The 21,134-nt window shown below is 43.3% G+C and overlaps 1 protein-coding gene across 2 annotated transcripts in view; it reads right to left on the bottom strand.

Annotated features, from left to right (window-relative positions):
* The window catches only part of LOC117366143 (ectoderm-neural cortex protein 1-like), a 60,871-nt gene that overhangs the window by 34,891 nt on the left and 4,846 nt on the right, over positions 1-21,134 (bottom strand). The window contains exons 2-3 of one of the 2 annotated variants that reach the window (XM_033957296.1): positions 15,662-16,073; positions 2,411-3,638 (exon numbers count right to left, since the gene is read on the bottom strand). In XM_033957296.1, the coding sequence (XP_033813187.1) occupies positions 3,308-3,638; positions 15,662-16,073 (743 nt within the window). In that variant the 3' untranslated portion in view covers positions 2,411-3,307. Of the gene's footprint in view, positions 1-2,410; positions 3,639-15,661; positions 16,074-21,134 lie in introns of those variants that run through there. The other variant, XM_033957297.1, reaches the window with a different exon arrangement.

Here is a 21,134-nt window from a genome sequence, read left to right as displayed (position 1 = left end):
CCCCTTTCTGGAGTCCAAGGGTCCAACAGCCTGGTGATCCAATCCGGCCAATTGGATCATCAAAATCTGCCAATGAGCTAAGGTGGGTGCAAGCGGTGTCAACCAACTTTGTAAGATCATCTTAATGCCCACATAAATCGCTTTATGTGTAAATGCAGTACAACCCAAGCGCCACAGCACCATTGAAAAAAATCAAAGAAAATAAAGAGCTACGGTGTAGGGTCCAAGTACAGTTTCAAAGGCAGCCAATCCACTGGAGGAGCTGACGCCAAAAGATCAATATGGCGGGGCAAGTCCAGAACATATGACCCAAGGTGGCATGAGGGATCAAACATTTAGGACAAGCATCCGTTGATATTAAGTGCACTCTGAATGCCCGATTAGGTGCAAAAAATGCTCTCAACACTAACTTGTAGTAGCATTCCCTTTCCACTGCAGTTTTTTGGGTTTTTGAAATAGATATTGTCTACAAATTTTCAGCCTCTTATAGTAGTACTCTTTATGGTGACTTCTAACATCCTACCGTCTCCCTCTTTCTAGCAGGAAGATGTACAGTACTTTAGTTTTCCTGTTAAAAGTTCACTGCTTAGACAAGGCATTTCTCTGTTCTACCCCTTAGCCCTGTTTTAAAAGGATCCTAGCCTTGAGCCGTATGCAGAGTAATGCCAGATAATGGTGTTTCTGTGACTTTTTTTTTTTTTTTTAATATATAGACGTTTGGTATAAGAGACAAATATGTAACATGGAAAGTGACACAGACAACAAGGAGTTTAATCGTGGACTTTGAAAGGATTCTAAGCCAGTAAATCAGTTCACTCTACAGGTAGGCTGGGATTTGAGCTCCAGTTTTTCTGAAGGAAGTATGGACAGCACAGCCAGAATCAGATGCTGAAAGTTTGACCTATGAAGAAAGACTAACCATTGAGGAGAAGGAGTCGTGGCTTTCAACAGTCACTTCTGCTACTGACTCCCTCCCTGCATGATTTGGGGCAAATCACATAATCCCCCGTGCCCTAGTTAGACCCACCTGTGTGACTTTGGGCAAGTCAGTTTATTCCACTGTACCTCCAGAATCCAGCTGAAAAAATAGTTATTTGTCTTAGACCTGTTTGTTTAGAGCACAAATTATGGTAGGTTTTATGTTGGGGTTTTTTTTTTTTTGGGGGGGTGGGTTACCATATACGAATAGGGATAGAACTGGGATGAGTATTCTGTCTGTTGTGCTAACCTCCACATATAGAAATCCTATAATATGAGCAACTGACATTCCACCTGTTATATTAAATGTTTGCTAGGTCTGGTTTAATTTTTTTGTGGTAGGAAATATTTTTATAGTGTGCTAGGCCTAAAAATTGATGATGTAACAGTGTTGTGTCTTCTGGGGCAATTGTCAGCTATTGTACAAAACATGCTTAGCTAAAATAATATATCCAGGTTTCAGCACCTTTCCCAGACTTCTGAATCACAGGTACCCTAAAAAAAAGCAGATACTTAGTGACAGTGAGCAGCTGAAGTGAGGTTGCCCTTTGATTTTAGAGCAGCCAAGGCTTTGGTAAGATTAATAAATAGGGAAGTATTAGTTGCTCTGTCTTGTAATAGAAGACCTAGGCAGCACTCAAATGAAAGTATTAGTGGCAGATTAACAATAAACTCAACAAATCACTGCCTGATACAACACAGTTAGCATTTAGGACTTACTGGATATTGTAGAGGAAAGTCGGTTTAAAAAAGGGATCAGATACATTTTTCCATAATTTTTATTTGAATTCAGTACAAACACAAAACAAAGAGTCTACATCAATAGGGAATAGAAATGAGAACTTAACATAAAATGCTTGCATAAAGAAAATCTGACCTCTTAGATCAGTAGTATAGCCTGCATATCAACCTAAGCCCCAACCCCACTGGACCTTCTATTTAGCTTTATCCAAGAGAAATTTCAAGTTGATCTGGGTCAAAAAAATTAAAACCATTATATGGAAATTTAACAACAAAAAAAAGAAGCACTTACAGCAAGTGTATGAACTTACAATGTGAAATTTCTTCTTACGAATTTATATTAACTACATCAGGAAATATACCCCCCCCCCCCCCACACACACACACAAACCCTCCCCAACTTTTTACAACAGCGCAGAAGAGGGTTTTTGTGCCATCCAGCATGCTGGATGCTCTATGCTGCTCTGATAGTCATAGAGTTCCTATGAGCAGCGTAGAGCATTCAGTGCACCGGCCAATGCTAAAAATCTCGTCTGCACTTTTGTAAATGGAGGGATAGGGATTGGAAGAGAAGTTAATTATAGATTATTGAACATAACAATCAGACTCGCTGTTTTCCAAAGCATGACTGCTGAAAACTGAAAAAGTGGGATAGGAAATGGACAACGCTACACAGGCCCTGCTTCTTATATCCTTCCTCTCAGTATCTGCTGCTTACCACTGTTGGAGATTGTATGAATCTTTGATCTGACACACTCTGGCAGTTCTTATGTTTTTAACCATTCCCAGCAGTCTGCAGTCACCTTCATAGTATTATGGTTTTTACCATAGCCCATCCTTCCTAACCATGGCCAGCTAGTCACAGCTGTGGTCAAAAGCCACATACAGAGTGTGATTAAACCCTGGCTCATCCATTCTCAGCCCAGGAATTCAGTGGTATATGACTTGCCAGAATGGCTTTGGGAGATTGTTTCCTCTTTGTATAGACTGAATGCTATGTTGAACATAAGATGGTCTATATACTGATTGTATATTGTTGATAGTGCATGATTAGAGGATAATTATATTTTGAGCCAGAAGCTGTACACAGATTGATGTGATTTATACTGGAAAGGTTCAAACCTAGGCCTCATAGGTCATCTTATCTGAAATAAAGCACGTCAAAAAATGTTTGTTAATTGTCTGGAAATCATTCTTCCTGTCGGTTTCTACACTGTCAAACTTATCTCCCTGCCCTGGTCAGCTTGTGCTTCCATCTGCAGGAGGCTGGAGGCAGAAGAGGTTGACGTCCAAAATGAATTATTATTATCAAGAAAGCAAACCTATTAAAACAAAGTGCATGTGTAGGAACCAATTTATACAGTATGGTTTCCCCGAGACACTCAGGGGTCCTTATATCAAGGTGCGGTAGGGGTTTAATGAGCGGAATACCGCACATCAAACCGCCTGCCTTGCTAGTCGCTAATGCCTCCATTGACGAGGCGTTAGTATTTTGGCTTGCCGCGGGGGTTAGCGCGTGATGAAATGTCCAACGCGCTAACCCCCGTAAGCGCACCTTGATAAAAGGAGCCCTCGGTCTTTTGCTTAGTTAATCTTGCTCTAGGTTTGACGACACGTCAAAGCGTCGGATGGTCACACATCCACGGATGGGGAGTTGGCATGGCACAGAGTCCTCTACCACATGACATAGGTCCACATATGGGTCATATAGCAGCATACTGGGAAAGGCCATGACATTTCCTCGACACTCCCCCAGAAAATAAATTTGCCCGTTCGCTGTGCTGCAACCCATGAAGAACTTGCTGCTCAGGCACTCCTCATTCAACGGCGTCCACTCATCTGTGTCCACATCCAGGCGAAAGGCTTGCCCTCCAACAGTGTAGAGCGCACCATTAAGGAAGGTGGCACAAAGGTCATATCTAAGCCCCAAAAAAAGGTAATAAAGCAAAGTTACCTATAACTGGTGTTCTCTGAGGACAGCAGAATGTATATTCACACTGATGGGTAATGTTAACATAAGTATTTATATACCACGCAATGCTTTGCAGTTCGAGGCGGTGTACAACAGGAATTAAAGATAGATAAACCATACCATAGTGTTAACTGAAAAGTGACAGTAGGAACTAATTTACATATAATAGAAAATATATACATGATATATTAAAACTCAGTAAAAGAAGAATAAAAAAGAAAAGCAAAAAGTATGAGAAAATAAAGATGGAAATTGGATAGAAGTAAGTTCAGTGCAAGTGAGTGATCCCACGACGTTAGTTTGTTACTGGCCGAAGAAGATCTCTGGGTCCCAAACGCAGGAGAGGGCTAATGGCCGAAGGCTGCAGGTAGAAGGGAGGAGGCAGGCTCCTGTAGATCGATGATGGAGCCCCAGTGCGGAGACACTTCCCAGCATTTATTTCCAGAAGCTTTTGGAAGTGTACTACTATTCATGTGTGCGTCTTCCTATCCACCATTGTCACATGGGACCAAGCCAGTCTAATACTAAAGTTGGATGGGATATAACTGCAAAGGAGGTGGGCAGGACAATGTGAATATGCATCCTGTTGTCTTTGGAGAACATCTGCTATGGATGAGTAACTTTGTTTTTTCAGAGGACAAGCAGGATGCTACAAGTACACACTGATTGGAATCCCTAGCTACCAAGGAGTCTGAAACAAAAAAGGGGTAAAACTAAAGGCCTGAACCAAGCAAAGAGTAATCAACAAATTTGTGGTGGGGGGGGGGGGGGGGCCATGGATTTTTTTTTCTGGAATAGAAATCAAAAGTGTCTAGGGGGTTTAGTTAAAGTCTACTCTACAGTAGCTTGCAAATAAATTCTACAGGACTGTCTGTCCAAGCCAGCTGTTACATTGGAAGTCCTGTTTTAGGCAGTATTTATTTATTTATTTATATATTTAATTCAATTTCTATCCCATCCTCCTGGGAGCTCAGAATGGGTTACAAGCCAACATTCACGTAGTGAAATGTGGATGTGTGGACTGGTGGCTATATTGCAGTTCTGGAAATCTTTATAGAGGCAGATCTCAGGTAGGCTGGGGACACAGCCATGGCACTAATATGAGCTTTGATCTCACCCTCCAGAGACAGTTCTGCTTGGGCATAAGCAGTGGCATACCTAGCATATGTGACACCCAGGGCCCATCATTTTTTGACACCCCCCCCCCATCTGTATGAAAAACATGATTTTTATTAACAATCCACACGTCACACATGAATACCTGGGAAAAGGCAGCATCTTACATACTGCAGTGAGCAGTACATCAATAAACCCATTGTAAATCTAAACAAGCCAAACAAGTACAGATCAATCCTACACAGTCAATCCTAACAGAAAACCATGTCTTTTCGAACACACAGATAACACCTTTGCCTAGTATGTAATCACAAACTAACCCCTCCCCCTTTTACAAAACTGTAGTGTGGTTTTTAGCCACGGTGTTAACAGCTCAGATGCCAACGCTAAAAAATGCTCTACAGTTTTGTAAATGGGGAGATAGGATAAAAATACGTAGACAAAGGTTAAACTGAAGCACCAAGAAGCTGGACTCTCCTCCAATGGTCTGGCATCTCTCCTCTCCTCTTCTTCCCTTCCCTCTCCCACACCCACATGGTCAGGCATTTCACTCTCTCCTCTCCCTTCCCCCCACTTCCATCAGCATCTGCCCCCTTTCTCTGCCTCCAACCCAATTCCATGCAGTATCCTTCCCCGAAATTCCATCAGCATCTGCCCCTTTCTCTCCCTCCACCACGCTTCCATACTACCCTTACCCCCTTTCTCACCCTTCACCATGATTCCATACCACCCTAACTCCCTTTCTCACCCTCCACACCCTTCCATACCATCCGGACCCCCTTTCTCTCCCTCCACCATGCTTCCATACCACCCTGACCCCCTTTCTCACCCTCCACACCTTTCCATAACACCATGACCCCCTTTCTCACCCTTCACCAAGTTTCTATACCACCCTGACCCCTTTTCTCACCCTTCAGCATGATTCCATACCACCCTGACCCCCCTTTCTCACCCTCCACACCCAGCAGACACAGGGAGTTGCGGCAAGATCGCGCGATGACTGCGGCTGCCGGTCCACCCCCCCCTCCCCGACGTCACTTACCTCTTCTGGAACAGAGGCGGTAGATGGCGCAGTCATCGCGGGACCTTTGTTCACTTCAGCGCAGCTGCCGACTCTGCTCTGTTATAAGTATGGCATCCACGCTGAGGTGCCATTTCGAGCAGCGCGGGAGGTTCTGGATCCAGCCAGCAGTGCACCCCCCTTGGAGCATGCACCCGGGTGGATCGCCCCCCCCCCCCCCCTTGGTACGCCACTGGGCATAAGCAAAATAAATATGGTCTGCTAGCCATTCGGATTTATTAATATCAGCCCCCATCCTGTTGGGGATCAAAAGAAATGAAAAACTTGATAGACTAGGGTAGGGGTAGGGAACTCTGGTCCTCTAGAGCCGTATTCCAGTCGGGTTTTCAGGATTTCCCCAATGAATATGCATGAATCTATTTGCATGCACTGCTTTCAATGCATATTCATTTAGGAAATCCTGAAAACCCGACTGGAATATGGCTCTCGAGGATCGGAGTTCCCTACTCCTGGACTAGGGGCTTTAGTCCTCTCCAGATAGATGGCCAAGTCTCGCTTGCAATGTGAAGTGTGTGGTGTGCTTTTACCTTGATGGGCAGTACTGTACTAGCAACTCTTCAGAAGTAATTAATTACAGTTACTGGAATAGTGACTAAATAGTTAACTATTTTATTGATTCCTGCACAGAATCAATTAACTAATAACTCAATATCACACAACACTGATGATGGGTTTATGGTTTATACTTGCTATACCACATTTCCTGAGGCATAGTAGGTGAACACACTACTAACTGAAATGTTCAGAGAAGAATCCCCAATTCCAACAGGAAGGCAATAATTGTACAGAATACTATCTCATCTAAGAGGGAGGACAATCAATCAATCAATCAATCAATGTGAGGCATAAAATCTAACTATTATCAGTGCCCACAGCATTTCTTGCTGTATCCCCAAAAACCTGTCCAAAATAAATACGTCTTAAGGCCTTGAACTTAGGCATATGTGCTGGCCTCAGATTCACAATCCTTCTTTTTCTTCTGCACCATCCCCCTTTACTGCTAGAGGCTGGGCATTCACACTTGTTAGAGTAGATGGCTAGTCTGGTCCAATGGCAGTAGAAGTGCCTAAGTTTCATGACAAGATGCACTAAGTGAGAATGCTTTAGGGCTTCGGCCTGACCAGGAAATCAACCCAACAAGTGTGAATGTCCAGTCTCTGGCAGTAATGGTGGATGGTGCAGATAAAGGAGAAGGTACCAAGAAGATCGTGTCAGGGAAATAGAGCCCGTTGGTAGAGAACTCTGGATGTGCGTGTCTGCTCTTCTTCCATGTCTTTCACCAGTGCCTCTCCAAGGACAGTGGCTCCCAAGCTGTTGGCCATGTCCCTAAATGAAGGTCACATCATTAGTGGATGGATTCACAGAAATAGGGCTCCCTATTTTTCTGGATCACCATAGTAGCTAATGCCTGATAGGGACAGTCAGCATGGGACCAATGGGTCCGTGTACTTACATGGACCTCTTCCTGAGTGGGTTTTCTGCTAGACCTAAAACCCAAGCGCAGTACGGGCAGTCCCTGAGTTACAGATACCCGACTTAAGTATGACTCGTACTTAAGAACGCAGTTGCAGCTTCTTTGCTTTCACTGAGCAGTATTTCCAGTAGCATAGACTCCTACACTTCTCCTGTAGCAGATTCAGGAATGATGCATGGCCACATTAAGAAAAGTGTGTGGTTGTGCATGCTGTACCTTAGAGGGAACACTGGAAGTTGGCCCTTATGTCACATGGGAGCAGAGGTAAGCAGCAAGAATCTTAAAATCTACAAGTTCTGAGTTACATACAAATCCGGGGACTGCCTGTACTGAGGTCTATGAGCACACACTAAAAACGCATACCCTTGTCCTGACTGCTGGTACTGTTGACACCACTGCTGCTTCTACTTTTGCCTTCGTGCTTATGGATGTGAGGGAACAGGAAATGGATAAAAGAGGGATAGGGGGTGTGCTATTTTTGTCATCATCTAGGATGAATTTTTGTTAAAATCTGGGAAACACTGGAATAGGGAACACCGCTAGTGTAAATGTGCATGCATATCCTGCCCATGAGTAACAGACCCAATCTCCTTCACCTACATCATGTACATCAGTAGAGAGATGGCAATGGAGTGAGGGGGGAATGGGAAGAGCAATGGGGTTGGCAGTGGACGAGCAGCCTCGTGGTTAGTGCTGTGGTCTGAGACCTTGGGGAACTGGGTTTGATTTCCCACTGAAGCTTCTCAGAACATAAGAGTTGCCATACTGGGACACACCGAAGGTCCATCAAGCCTAGTATCCTGTGGCCAACCCAGGTTACAAGTATCTGGCAAGATCTCAAGGAAAAAAAAAAAAAATTATGTTGCTTATCCTAGGAATAAGCAGATTTCCCCAAGTCATCTTAATAATGGCTTATGGACGTCTCGTTTAGGAAAGTATCAAAACCTTTTTTTTAAAAAAAAAACAAAAACCCTGCTGAGTTAACCACTTTCACTACATTCTCCAGCAAAGAATTTCAGAGTTTAATTACTCAGTGAGTGATGAAATATTTTTTCTGGTTTGTTTTAAATCTACTGCTTAGTAGTTTCATCACATGTCCTAGTATTTTTGGAAAGAGTAAGCAATTCATATCTGCTCATTCCATTCCATTCAGTATTTTATAGACCTCTGTACTATCTCCCCTAAGCCATCTCTTCTCCAGGCTGAAAAGCCCTAGCCGCTTTAGCCTTTCCTCATAGGGAAGTTGTCCCATCCCTTTTTATAATTTTCATCACCCTTCTCTGTACCTTTTCTAATTCTGCTATATTATTTTTGAGATGCGGCAACCAGAACTGTACACAGTATTCAAGGTGCAGTCAGACCATAGAGTGATACAAAGGCATGCTAACATTTTCATCTTTATTTTGTATTCCTTTCCTGATAATTCCTAACCTTCTATTTGCTTTCTTAGCCACTGCCGCACACTGAGCTGAGGGCTTCAATGTTTTCTCAACGATGACACCTAGATTCTTTTCCTGGGAGGTGACTCCTAACGTGGACCCTGCATGAAGTAGCTATAGTTCAGGTTCCTCTTTCCCACATGCATTACTTTATACTTGTTCACATTAAATGTCATCTGTCATTTTGATGCCCAGTCTCACAAGGTTCTCTTGCATTTTTTTACAATCCTCTTTCAATTTAACAACCTTGAACAACTTTGTGCCATCAGCAAAATGAATTATCTCACTAGTTATTTCTCTCTCTATATAATTGATAAATATGTTAAAAAGCAGAGGTCCCAGAACAACAGACCCCAGGGGAAAGCCATGATTAATTGGGTTGAATCAAACCGGCAACTGATGCACAGGGTGTTCTAGGAGGAAAAGCCTCAGAACCCTCTTTCACAGCACCTCTCCTTGTACAAGTTACTTAACTCTCCATTGCCCCAGGTAAAAAAAAATAAGTAACTGTGTACTGTATAATATGTAAACCACTTTCATTGTAACCACAGAAAGGCAGTACATCAAAATCCCATATCCTGTTAGAGTAATAAGCTGGTGATAGAGAGGCTGTGAAATTATTTACAGTAGTAAGTTAAAAAATTATTTTATGCTATGTTATATGTGGTCTTCTTACCTGTCAAATCCGCACTAGGTGAGTTTGAGGTGGTTACAATTTAGGAGAGTTTTGATACATAGTAATAGATATAATAAGGGTATAACATGGTGGTAAATACAATATGGTTACCAACATAGAAGATACAATGCAGGAACAACATGGGGAGTTCAGTTAGGTTGAACTTAGAAGTATCGAGTCAAAAGAGATAGATTTGTTACAGAATATGAAAGATACAGAGTTGCATAACATATATATATATGTTGTGGAATACAGGATAAGGTTGAAGTTACATAGCAGCGATTTGTGGTAATTTGAACATTTTAGATTTGATAGAAGTAGACAGTGTGGTAGGTGGAGCTTGGGAAGGAACTGGCCGTGTTAAATAGGTTTTATGTATTTTTTGAAGAGTAGAGTTTTGGTTTCTTTTTTGAAGGTTTTGTAGTCTGTGGTCGAAGACAGCAGATTTGTCTGTCTAGTTTTGCTGCTCTGACAACAGGACTACAGATTGCTTGTAGCAGAGTACTTGCATTGTAGTTTGGGTTTCTTGAGGTTGCAGTATTTATTTGTTGTATATAGTTTCTTAGAAGAACCATGTTTTCAGGTTTTTCCAGAATTGGTAGTTGGAGGTTGTACAAGTCTTTATGGGAAGTGAGTTCCAGATTTTTGGAGTTTGATAGTTGAACGATTTACAGTGTGATGATTTGTATTTTACTCCTTTTAGGGTTTTAGCCAAGGTTGGATAAGTTCCTACTGGAACAGAACATACACAAGTCTGGCTAGACTCAAATAGGGCACTGGTCTTTGACATAAGGGCCATCGCATGAGCGGACTGCTGGGCATGATGGACCACTGGTCTGACCAAGCAGCAGCAAATCATATGTTCTTATGTTCTTATCTGAGATGCAGTGATTTTTGGATCTGCCAAATAGTTCTGTGATCTGCAAAAGCTTTTGGGGATGTCTTTGTATAAGAATTTATGTGTCAAGCAGCATAGTTTAAATTCTACTTGTTTCTCCACTGGGAGCCAGGGTACTTCCTTCAGTAGGGGTGTGATATGATCAAATTTTGACTGTTAAAATATTAGTCTTTCCGCTGTATTTTGTATGAATTGAAGTTTTTTCATTAGTTTCTTTGGAGTTCCTGGTAGAAGAGCATTACAGTAGTCTAACAGGGATAATATTATTGACTGAACTATTACCCTATAATGGTGTTGGGAAAAAATAGAATCTGATCCTTCTTAACTGTTGTATTTTGAGGAATGATGTACTAAGTTACTGATGTGATATTCCATTCCTAGTGAACTATCTAGGGTGACCCCCAGGACTATGGAAAATTTATTGATGTTGAAGCTGTTTCCATTTGCTAGTGTGATTTTTGGAGGGATCAGGTGTATCTGTGATCTGAACCAGAGCAGTTTGTTTTTTTTCTGTGTTTAGTTTGAAGTGATATTTTGCTGACCATTTTTGTACTCTGGTTAGTGTATTCATCAGTTTTGTGGACAGACATGTTAAGTAGAGATTGACACGGGGGAAAAATTTGTCCCTGTCTCAGCCCCGTCCCCATGAGCTCGTCCCCATCCCTGTCCCGTCCTCGCGAGCTCAGTCCCTATCCTGTCCCCGTGAGCTCGATCCCTATCCCTGCCCCGTCCTTGCCCCATCCCTGCAAACCATCTGATCCTATCCACATAAACCTTGAATAGTTTTATACTGAACTTATTTTCTTAGAGTATAAAAAGAAACAATATTCTGTACAATTGTCATTTTATAAATCAAAGTTCTGGCTGCTGAACTAGAGAAAGAGATGTTCAGCTGGCAGGGCTTTGTTTATAAATTTTATCAACACAACTAATACACTACTTTATCCTAAAGCAAAAAATAAAATAAAATAAATATAATTTTTTTTCTACCATTGTTGTCAGGTTTCTGCTTTCCTCATCTTCTCCTCATTCAATTCCTTCCATCCACTGTATGCCTTCTCTCTGCCTCTTCCATTTGCTCTGTTACTGTGCCTCTCCCTTCCATCTCTCCCTCCACCCCCCACCCCCCAAATTGTTCTGGCACCCATCTTCTTCCCTCTGCTCCCCCCATAGTCTGGCATCTCTGTCTTCTTAGCTTACAGCATCTTCTCCCCACTCTCTGTTCCCCATTTCTCTTCAGCGTCTTCTCCCCTCTCTTTGTTCCCCATTTCCCTTCAGCATCTTCTCCCCACTCTCTCTTCTCCATTTCCCTTCAGCGTCTTCTCCCCACTCTCTGTTCTCCATTTCCCTTTAGCATCTTCTCCCTTCTCTCTCTTCCCCATTACCCTTCAGCGTCTGTTCCTTTCCACACACCCTCCAGCCCCTTCAGCATCTGTTCCTCTCCACCCCTCTTCAGCATCTGTTCCTTTCCACCCCCTTCCCTCTCTCCATCCCCCTTCAGCACCCCTCACACAGTCCAAGCATCCCCCTCCTTTCCCCTTACCTTCATGGCATGTTTTAATTTAATGTGTTCAAGCAGCTGGAGCCTACCTGAAGTCGCATGCATCTGCAGAAGCTTCTCTTCTGATGCAACTGAAAGTTGTGTCAGAGGAGAAGCTTCTGCAGACATATGCGACTTCAGGCAGGCTCCGGCAGCTTGAACATATTAAATTAAAACACGCCATGAAGATAAGTGGAAGGAAGGGAGATAGATGCGGCGGTGATCAGTTGGTAGGTAGGAAGGAAGGAGGGAGGGGGCCACGTGCAATTGGTGACTGCGCATTTCCTCCCTTAACTGCAGAGACAAGGCCATTCACCGTGCCATGGGGCAGTGGATGGTCTTGTACCCATACCTGCGGTGAGCACTTGTTTTCCCCCCACTATTTCGGCGGGTTACCTGTGGCTAGCTGCGGGTAACAGCCACCATGTCATTCTCTAATGTTGAGTTCAGGCCTGCTGGAACTAAGAGAAGTATATCCTCTGTGTATGAAAATACCCATTCACCATAGTTTAGGTTTATTGAGTCTAGTGTTGTCATGAATATAGTATACAGCAAGAGTGTATAAAAAGTCTCTGCTTGTTTGGCTAACATTGCTGCCTGGATGTCCTGCTGTCATCTGAAACTAAATATGTCCAAGACTGAGCTCCTCCTCTTTCTTCCTAAACCCTCTGCTCCTCCTCCTCCTTTCTCCATCTCGATAAATAATACTATCATTGTTCCAGTCTCCTCTGCTCACAACTTTGAGTGGTCTTCGATTCTGACCTCTCATTTTCTACATATGTCCAACAAGCTGCTAAGACCTGTTGCTTCTATCTCTTCAATATCACCAAATTTTGCCCCTTCCTCTCTGAGTACACTACCTGGACCCTTGTCCAAGCTCTCGTAACCTCACGCTTAGATTACTGCAATCTACTCCTAACTGGTATCCCGCAGTGTCGCCTCTCTCCCTTGCAATCTGTACAAAACTCTGCTGCAAGACTCATCTTCTACCAACCTTGCTAGGCTCATGTCACCCCTCTTCTTAATGTGAACTCTGGCACTCGATTAATCCACTGGGAAATGAAGATATTGACTAATATCTCAATTCAGCTGGAAGAAGTTATCTAGCAGCCTTAATCAACTTCATTTAATAAACTTTTTCTGTATATTCACTGGTCCTCAGCGGGCCACCATACACTCAAGTACATTCATAGTGAATGGCTTTACGCTCCCACTCCTCATTGGAACCAGCCCGACCTTATATTAAATTTTAAATTTTAACTTGCATTAATGATGGTAATATATAAATACTAAAAGTACTTTTAGTATTTATATATTACCATCATTAATGCAAGTTAAAATTTAAAATTTAATATAAGGTCGGGCTGGTTCCAATGAGGAGTGGGAGCGTAAAGCCATTCACTATGAATGTACTTGAGTGTATGGTGGCCCGCTGAGGACCAGTGAATATACAGAAAAAGTTTATTAAATGAAGTTGATTAAGACCCCTCTTCTTAAGTCACTTCACTGGCTCCTTATCTACCATCGCATACAGTTCAGTATCTTATTGCTCTCCTCGCTTCTCTCTCCTTATACACCTCACAGAGAACTCTGTTCCTCAGATAAGTCACTCTTAGTGTTACACTTTTCCTCCACTGCCAACTCCAGACTTTGTTCCTTTCATCTAGCTGTCCCCTATTCCTGGAATAAATTACCCAAGTTTGTTCATCAAGCCCCTTCCCTTGTTTAAAAGCAGACTGAAAACCCACCTTTTTAATATAGCTTTCAATCCTTAACCCTTCTCCTTTGCCCTCCAACCCAGCCCGCTAATTGACCATTCCCCTTGACTGTGTCCATGACATCCTGTTTGTTTGTCTGTCTTGCCTATTTAGATTGTAAGCTCTTTCGAGCAGGGACTGTTTTCTTCTTCTTTGTGACTGTGCAGTGCTGCATGCGTCTGGTAGTGCTATAGAACTAATTAATAGTAGTAGTAATAGTAGTGAGATTGGTGATCCTTCTGGTACGCTACACAGTGGTGACCAGTGCTGAGAGGAGTCCATCTTTTAGTATTCTGTATCATCTGTTGGTCAAGAAGCCTTGGAACCATTGTAGCACATTTCCTGATATTCCTAGTTCGTATAGGAGTAGTGTATGGTTTACTGTGTCGAATGCTGCATAGACATTGAATTAGAGTAGGAATGTTTGCTTATTTTTACTTAGTTCAAATCGCAGTCTAGATACTAGTCATGTTTCTGTGCTTTGTGCATTTCTGAAGCATGTTGAGTAGATAGTAATAGGTTCCATTTTGTGATGTAATCTTTTAATTGTGATGCAACAACAAATCCTATCATTTTCATCATGAATGAAATACTAGCTATTGGTCTGTAAGTAGTGTATTTTGTTATGTCTAGGTCTATTCCTTTTGGAAAGGGTGTGAGTATGATGTCATCAAATGACTCTGAGAACCATCCTGGTTCCAGAGTTTTGTTGACGAAGTTAGCTAACCAATTTAAGTCTCTGTTAAATCCTCTTAAATCACTTCTACATTGTTTGGTCAAACACTAGGAACAAGCTGTCAGATTTTACCATTTATTTTCTCAAAAAATACAGTAGGTAAAAGAGAATGAGCCCGTTGCTCATGGGCTGTGTATGCATTCACATCATCACCAGCAGTGTTCCCTTTTCCAGTGTTTCCCACACTTGTTATCATCTGGGATGAATTTTTGTTATAACAAAAATAGCAAATCCCCTATTCCCCTCCTTTATCCATCTCCTCCTCCCTCACATCCAATATCTTAACCCCTCCTCTTTTACCTCCAGAAGATTCACCTACCTTCAGATAACCTTCCCCCAAATTACCCACCTTAACACCTTCCAATTCAACAAATACCATAAATAGATTGTAACCTACCCTCTCTAACTGCATTCCATATGTATTTTTCATACAGTTCTTCACTGTCAGTTTAATTTCCATCCTATAAGTTCACATAGAATTTTTCTTTTTTCAACCATCTTTATTTTCTCTTCTTTATTAATTTCCAGGTACTTTAGTTAGATTGTGAGCCTTCGGGACAGTAAGGGAATTTTTTAAGTACCTTCTTACTTCTCATTTATAACCTTAATGTATATTTTCTTCAAACCGCTTAGAACCTAACGGATGTAGCGGTATATAAGAAATAAATTACATTACATTACATTACATCCATATTTTCTCAAGGCATCAAATTGATATACCCAGGGCATAGGAGCCAATTTTTCAAAAAGATTAGGGGTGCTAAAACCAATGGAAATTACCCCTCCCTTTCAGAATCACTCAGCTCTGGAACAGTCTCCCTTCCCCTCTCCGCAATTTGAGCCCCCTTCTACCATTCCGTAAGCATCTGAAGACCTGGCTCCTCTCCAGAACGTAACCCCGTCCCGCTCCTGGCACTCTCACACCAACCTCTCCTCTCTCATACTTATATAATTCCACTGGAGTTCCGTTCCTTCCCTAACCATGTAAACCGTGTCGAGCTCCATCTGCGGAGATGATGCGGTATATAAACCCAAGATTTAGATTAGATTAGATTAGATTAGTTTGCTCAATACTGGGGGTGCTCAAGCATCCACAACACCCAAAGCTGGCTTCTATGGTTCAAGTCCTTTACTGGTCCAGTCACTTCACTCATAGAAAGGGAAGAAAATGACATCCCTTCCCTTCTGGGGAAGAGAAAATAACATCAAACAGCCACAGAGGTGGGGGAGGAGGAGAAAGAGAAAAGACTCACCTGGGGAGAGGGGAGAATGAGATCACATCCCAGATGTCTTTCTCCATGTCCAGCCTCTGCACGCCACCATACACGTCTCCATTTTCATCTCGACCACAGACCACATAAAGCTTAGTGCCAAAACTGCTGGCTGCTGCCCTCTCCACGGGCTTTACCATGGGGCTAGTGCTCTCCCAGCATGAGTCCACGAGAGCCAGTCGCTCCACAGCAGCGATCACCCCATCATCTGTGCTTCCACCCAGCACATAAATGTGTAGTCCAGCCCCCACAGCACAGTGACAGTTCCGAGAATACTTCATGGCAGGACCCTCAAGCCAACGGTTCTGACTGCAATCATAGATTATCACCCAGTCCACACTGTACCACACAAATTCTCCCCGGAAATAACCTCCAGTTACAAACACTAAATTCCCTGAGGGCATAAGGAAAGGAAGAAAGAATTAAAGGACAGAAATTAGGTCATAGTATCCACACCAGAGACTGCTCTGAGCAGGACATTTTTTCATACTAATATACCATAAAACAAAAGCACTGTCTCCAGGGCTCCAGGGGATGTCCATGCAGAAAAAATTCTTACATGCCAAAACTTGCCCATAACCTCTAAAAGGAATCCCAGATCTGGCCCTCTATACATGACAGTACCATGATGGGAGATGGATGGAAGAAATGAGGATAGGAGGCTTGTACAAGTACTTCCTGACGAGAGGCAGTGCATGAAGGCTCTGATAAGAAATGGATGGATATAAGTGAGGTGAAATCTATGAATGATGGCTCTTGCCCTGATGAGAACTGATTAAAAGAATAAGAAGAGGCTTCTTTCAGTGGAAAAGAAGCTCTGAAACAAAGGAGCATAAAATTAAGGCGGATAATCTAAGGAAATATTTCTTTATGGAAAGAGTGGTGGATGGATGGTGGAAATGAGACTGTATCTGAATTCAAGAAAGCATGGAATAGAGCAGTGGTCTCAAGCTTGCTGCCCTGGGAACCACATGCGGCCTGCCAGGTACTATTTTAAGGCTGTAAGTATGTTTATCATAATCACAAAAGTAAAATAAAACAGTTTCTTGATCATATGGCTCTTTAGCTATAAATTAGAATAGTATTAAGACTTAGCCAAAAGGAAAGATTTATAAACTATAAAGAGTTTACCTCATGCAAAATTGTCATCTTAAATAATAAAATGCTAGCCCGCGCATGCGCACTCGCGATGCGTGTTCCCTGATCCTTTTTCTGTCGGGATGTGGCCGCACGAGTGCGCTTGCGCGTGTATTACCTCACAACAGCCTCTCTGCTCTCCACCTAGCGCTGCTTTCAAAGGGCCCGGTAAAGGTCGGAGAAGGCGGCGAGCTTTGACACCAACAGCAGCGCCACTGCACACCCGCTGCCACCCCCTCCGGCAGCTCGCACGGCAGCTCCAGCAGTCCCCGATGATCTGTGTAGCCGCCCGCCTCGCGTGCTCTGGTCGGCATTCGCCCCGCCCCCGCGAAGGGACCCACCTCTCCATGAAGCATGCTGGCCACCTGGTAGCGGGGATGGCTGGGCTTACCTCCTCAAGGGGGGGATAGGGGTAGCGCCGCCTCTCACTCACCCACCATTTCCCTTGAGGAAGGGTCTCCTGAAGCTCTTCGTTCCATGTGGGAATTCCAGGCACCCCGAGCAACGGCCGTGTCCAGCGTGAGCCTTTAACCAGCGCGGGAGAGGTGCGAGCGCAGCCCCGCCCACCCCATGCGCACTTACAAAGTTCCCTCTGTCGCAGACCCCCGAAGGTTACGACATCCAGAAAAAATGGCACTACCTGTCAAAGTTTATTTTTAAGTTTAAAGGTGCAGCAACGGCTCCTCTCACGAGCCGCACCTGCATCGGAGAAGGCTTCCGACGCAGGTGGCGATCGTGAGAGGAGCTGCCGCGGCACCTTTAAACTTAAAAATAAACTTTGGCCGGTAGTGCCATTTTTCCTGCTTTGCCCACTCTTTAAGTGAATTCTTTTCACCGTTCAGACTCCAGAAGTGCTCCTCCGAGGCTATGAGCCATCTATCGGGGTTCCACAGAGAGACAAAAGGAGCAAGCCCAGTTAAACGTTTGCAAAATTAGCTCTGCTCCAGGACCAGCAGAAAGTGAGTTTTCTATAATTGTGCGACTCTAGACTGGCAAGGATTGACGACCATATGGAAGCATGTCATGTGTGAAGGATGCTGTTCGACGCGTGAGGGGAGGGAGGACGTGTTCGTGCCCCTATGATTGGTTAGTTCTGCGATGTTAAGTGCTTTTCTGCAGTATTTGGCGTGAATTATGCATCAAGAAGGGGAAGGAAAGGAGGAAGTGAGAGGGGGGAAGGAAACTAAAGAAGAACGAAAGGGGGGAAAGCAGAAAGAGAAGTAAAAGAACAGGAGGTCTCTCAGAGGCCAAAGAGATAAGAAAGAAACATGACACTCAAAAATGAAAAAATTTGCATGATTATAAAGAATGCAAATAAGTCTTAAAATGGCCCATTTTCTGTAAAACTTTATTGTTCAGAGATAAGGCTTCTGCACAGAGAGGGAGAGGGAAATACTGCTGCTGTTGCTGCACAGGGAAGTGGGGTGGGGGAGGGAAATACTGCTGCACAGGGAAATGGAGGGGGAGGGAATGCTGCTGCACCGGGAAGTGGAGGGGAGGGAAATGCTGTTGCTGTTGCACAGGAAAGTGGGGTGGGGGAGGGAAATGCTGCTGCACAGGGAAATGGAGGGGGAGGGAATGCTACATAGGGGGCAGGGAGAGAGAGAGACAGATAGAAAGAAAGACAGACAGCGGGAGGGAGGGAGACAGACAGAAAGAAAGGGAGAAAGACACAGGGGCAGGAAAAGGGACAGAAAGACAGACAAAGGGGGCCAAGGAGAGAGAAATACAGCAGGAGTTAGACAGAAAGAAAGACAGACAGGCAGACATATATTCTAGCACCCGTTAATGTAACGGGCTTAAAGACTAGTTTCTTTAATAAGACACTAAGCCCTCCAAGTAACTACCAATCCAAAATGTGGCCCTACAAAGGGTTTGAGTTTGAGACCACTGGAATAGAGGATCTCTGGATGAAGGGGGTTGTAGAGACTGGATTGTTATTTTAGATACAAGGTGGACTCATAGGTGGATTGTGAGCGAAATATAAAAACTGACATATATATTTAGCATTCTGGTCATGCTTATCTTGGAAATAAAGAGAACAGACAGTCTCTGAAGGTCTGTGAAAGGAATGTGAGAGCCTCTAAGGCACATTAGATTTTCGGTGCCTGTAAGGAAGTTTTATGAGCCAGAGACATGCTTTTACAGATAAACCAGAGATGGGAGAGGAGAGTGGCTTCAGGTTTCCACAGTAAGGGGCCATAAAATTCCTTTAGGTGTCAACAGATATTTTTACACTGGGGCCAGAGGTAGGGAGAAAGAATTGAATTTGGTTATCATGATGGGACCAAGGTAATAAATTGACTTTGACAAAATAAAGATGGGAAAAGGCTATAAAATTTGTATTACAGAGCCTAGTCTTTGGTCTAGGAGGAAAAGGCTTGGCAGCTTATTTAAGTTCCATGCTGTTCCTTCCTAGCCCAATTCAAGGTCTTCATTTTTAATTTAATTTTTAAAAGCACATTTTTCTTGTATTATTTTGTATTACATTTAAATTTGTGAAGTTTACTGCATATACCCCCCCCCCCCTTTTTTTACTAAACCGTGATAGCGGTTATTAACGCAGGGAGCCACACTGAAAGCTCCTTGCTGCTCCCAACGCTCATAGAGTTTTAAGGAGAATAACAGTGTGTCCACATTTTGAAGTGATTTAGTGAATGGATGGATACCTGGTTTTACCCCCCTTCCCCCCTTATACAAAACCATAGCGTGGTTTTTAGCGCCGGCCATGGTGGTAATAGTTCTGATGTTCATAGAATTCCTATGAGCGTTGGAAATATTACCACCATGGCCGATGCTAAAAACCACACTATGTTTTTGTAAAAGGAGGGGATTATAGATGATTCCATGTCTACAGTTTACATGATGCAGTGGATCATTGGAATTCTACTTTGACTGGAACTTTAGATGTAGCTGCTCCTGAGAAAGTAATTTAAGTGAATAACAATTATATTCCATGTTCCTGGAGGTCTGTGGCAGTGTGTCAAGTAAGGAAGGAAGTTAGAAAAACAGAACAGAAGTGGTGGAAAACAGGGAATAGCAAGGATCATGAGGATTTTAAGGTCAGACTGTTACAGTAGAATATTTGAGCTTGTATGAAAATAAGCATAATAAATTATTTCAAGAAAGGGTGAAGAATGCATTGAATAGACCTCATGAGCTATACCATACTGTCCGGTTCTTGATAGATGGATATAAGAAGTTTAGAGGAGATAAGGAGCCAGATGAGCATTATACAGAGTTTTTGAGATATAAATTGAGATCTATTGGGAAAGTTTTGGGTGGTGTGATGGGAGTAGATGTGCAATTACATGGAACAGCTAAGAAATGGGTGGAATATGGGGAGGTTGAGGAAGATGATGTAAGCAGGGAGATTAGGGAATGCACACCCGCGTATGCTCTGTTAGATCCGTGTTCATCAGGGATTAGTCGGCAAGTTGCAGAGAAGGTAGATCCACTGATGAGTATGCTTGTGAACAAATCCCTGAGTGATGGTACATTTCCAGATGTTTATAACAATTGACAGTTAGACCCATATTGAAGAAGGAAGGTGCTGACCCTAATCAATTGGTTAATTTTTGACCCTTTTCTACTGTGCCATTCTTTGGTGAATTTTTGGATACAATACTATTGATACAGATATCTGCATTTGTTGAGGATGTGGGTTGCTTGAATCCATATCAATTTGGATTCAGACAGGCACATATGTAGTGTTGAGTAATTGATGGTATCTGCAATAAATGTTATGAGGTTAGGAATGGGTAAAAAAACAACATATTCATAGATCCAAGATAGCGGACGGACCTGTTAGTTGAGTGGTTCGCCGCAGGCTACCCCATCAAAGTTTGCTTTGAAAACATTTACCTGAGAGCCATGCCGAAAAGGAGAGGCCGAAGCGCCGCTGGAGCCTTGTGACGCCCCGTCCAGACCAATCTTGGCATTATAGATGAGCTCCTGCGATGAATGCAGGAAGTATCGGCATTGTCGATGCACCCACTGGAGATGCTCCATGGTGAGAAGGAGGTGACCTCCTTGGGTTTGGAGACCACCCTGAGCCCTGATGCCAAAGCACCTCCCCCTCCTCCCCAGACTGCCAGTTCCCCGCGGGAAAAGGAGCAACCGGAAGGTGGAGTGCACTTCTCCACGGAGGCTGCTGAAATCAGGAAGGGGAGCTTGGAACTGGACTCTCTGAATTCACAGGAGAGCCCCGTAGAGCCTGGGATTCCATCTGTTTCGAGGGTGGATTACGAGCGGGAGAGCCCTGACTAGGAGGAGATACCGGTTGGTGAGAATAAGAATATTGAAATCCAAAAGATTT

Source organism: Geotrypetes seraphini, chromosome 8 (genome assembly GCF_902459505.1).
Source record: "Geotrypetes seraphini chromosome 8, aGeoSer1.1, whole genome shotgun sequence".
NCBI classification, from domain to species: Eukaryota; Metazoa; Chordata; class Amphibia; order Gymnophiona; family Dermophiidae; genus Geotrypetes; species Geotrypetes seraphini.
This window is presented reverse-complemented; position numbering and strand designations above follow the sequence as displayed.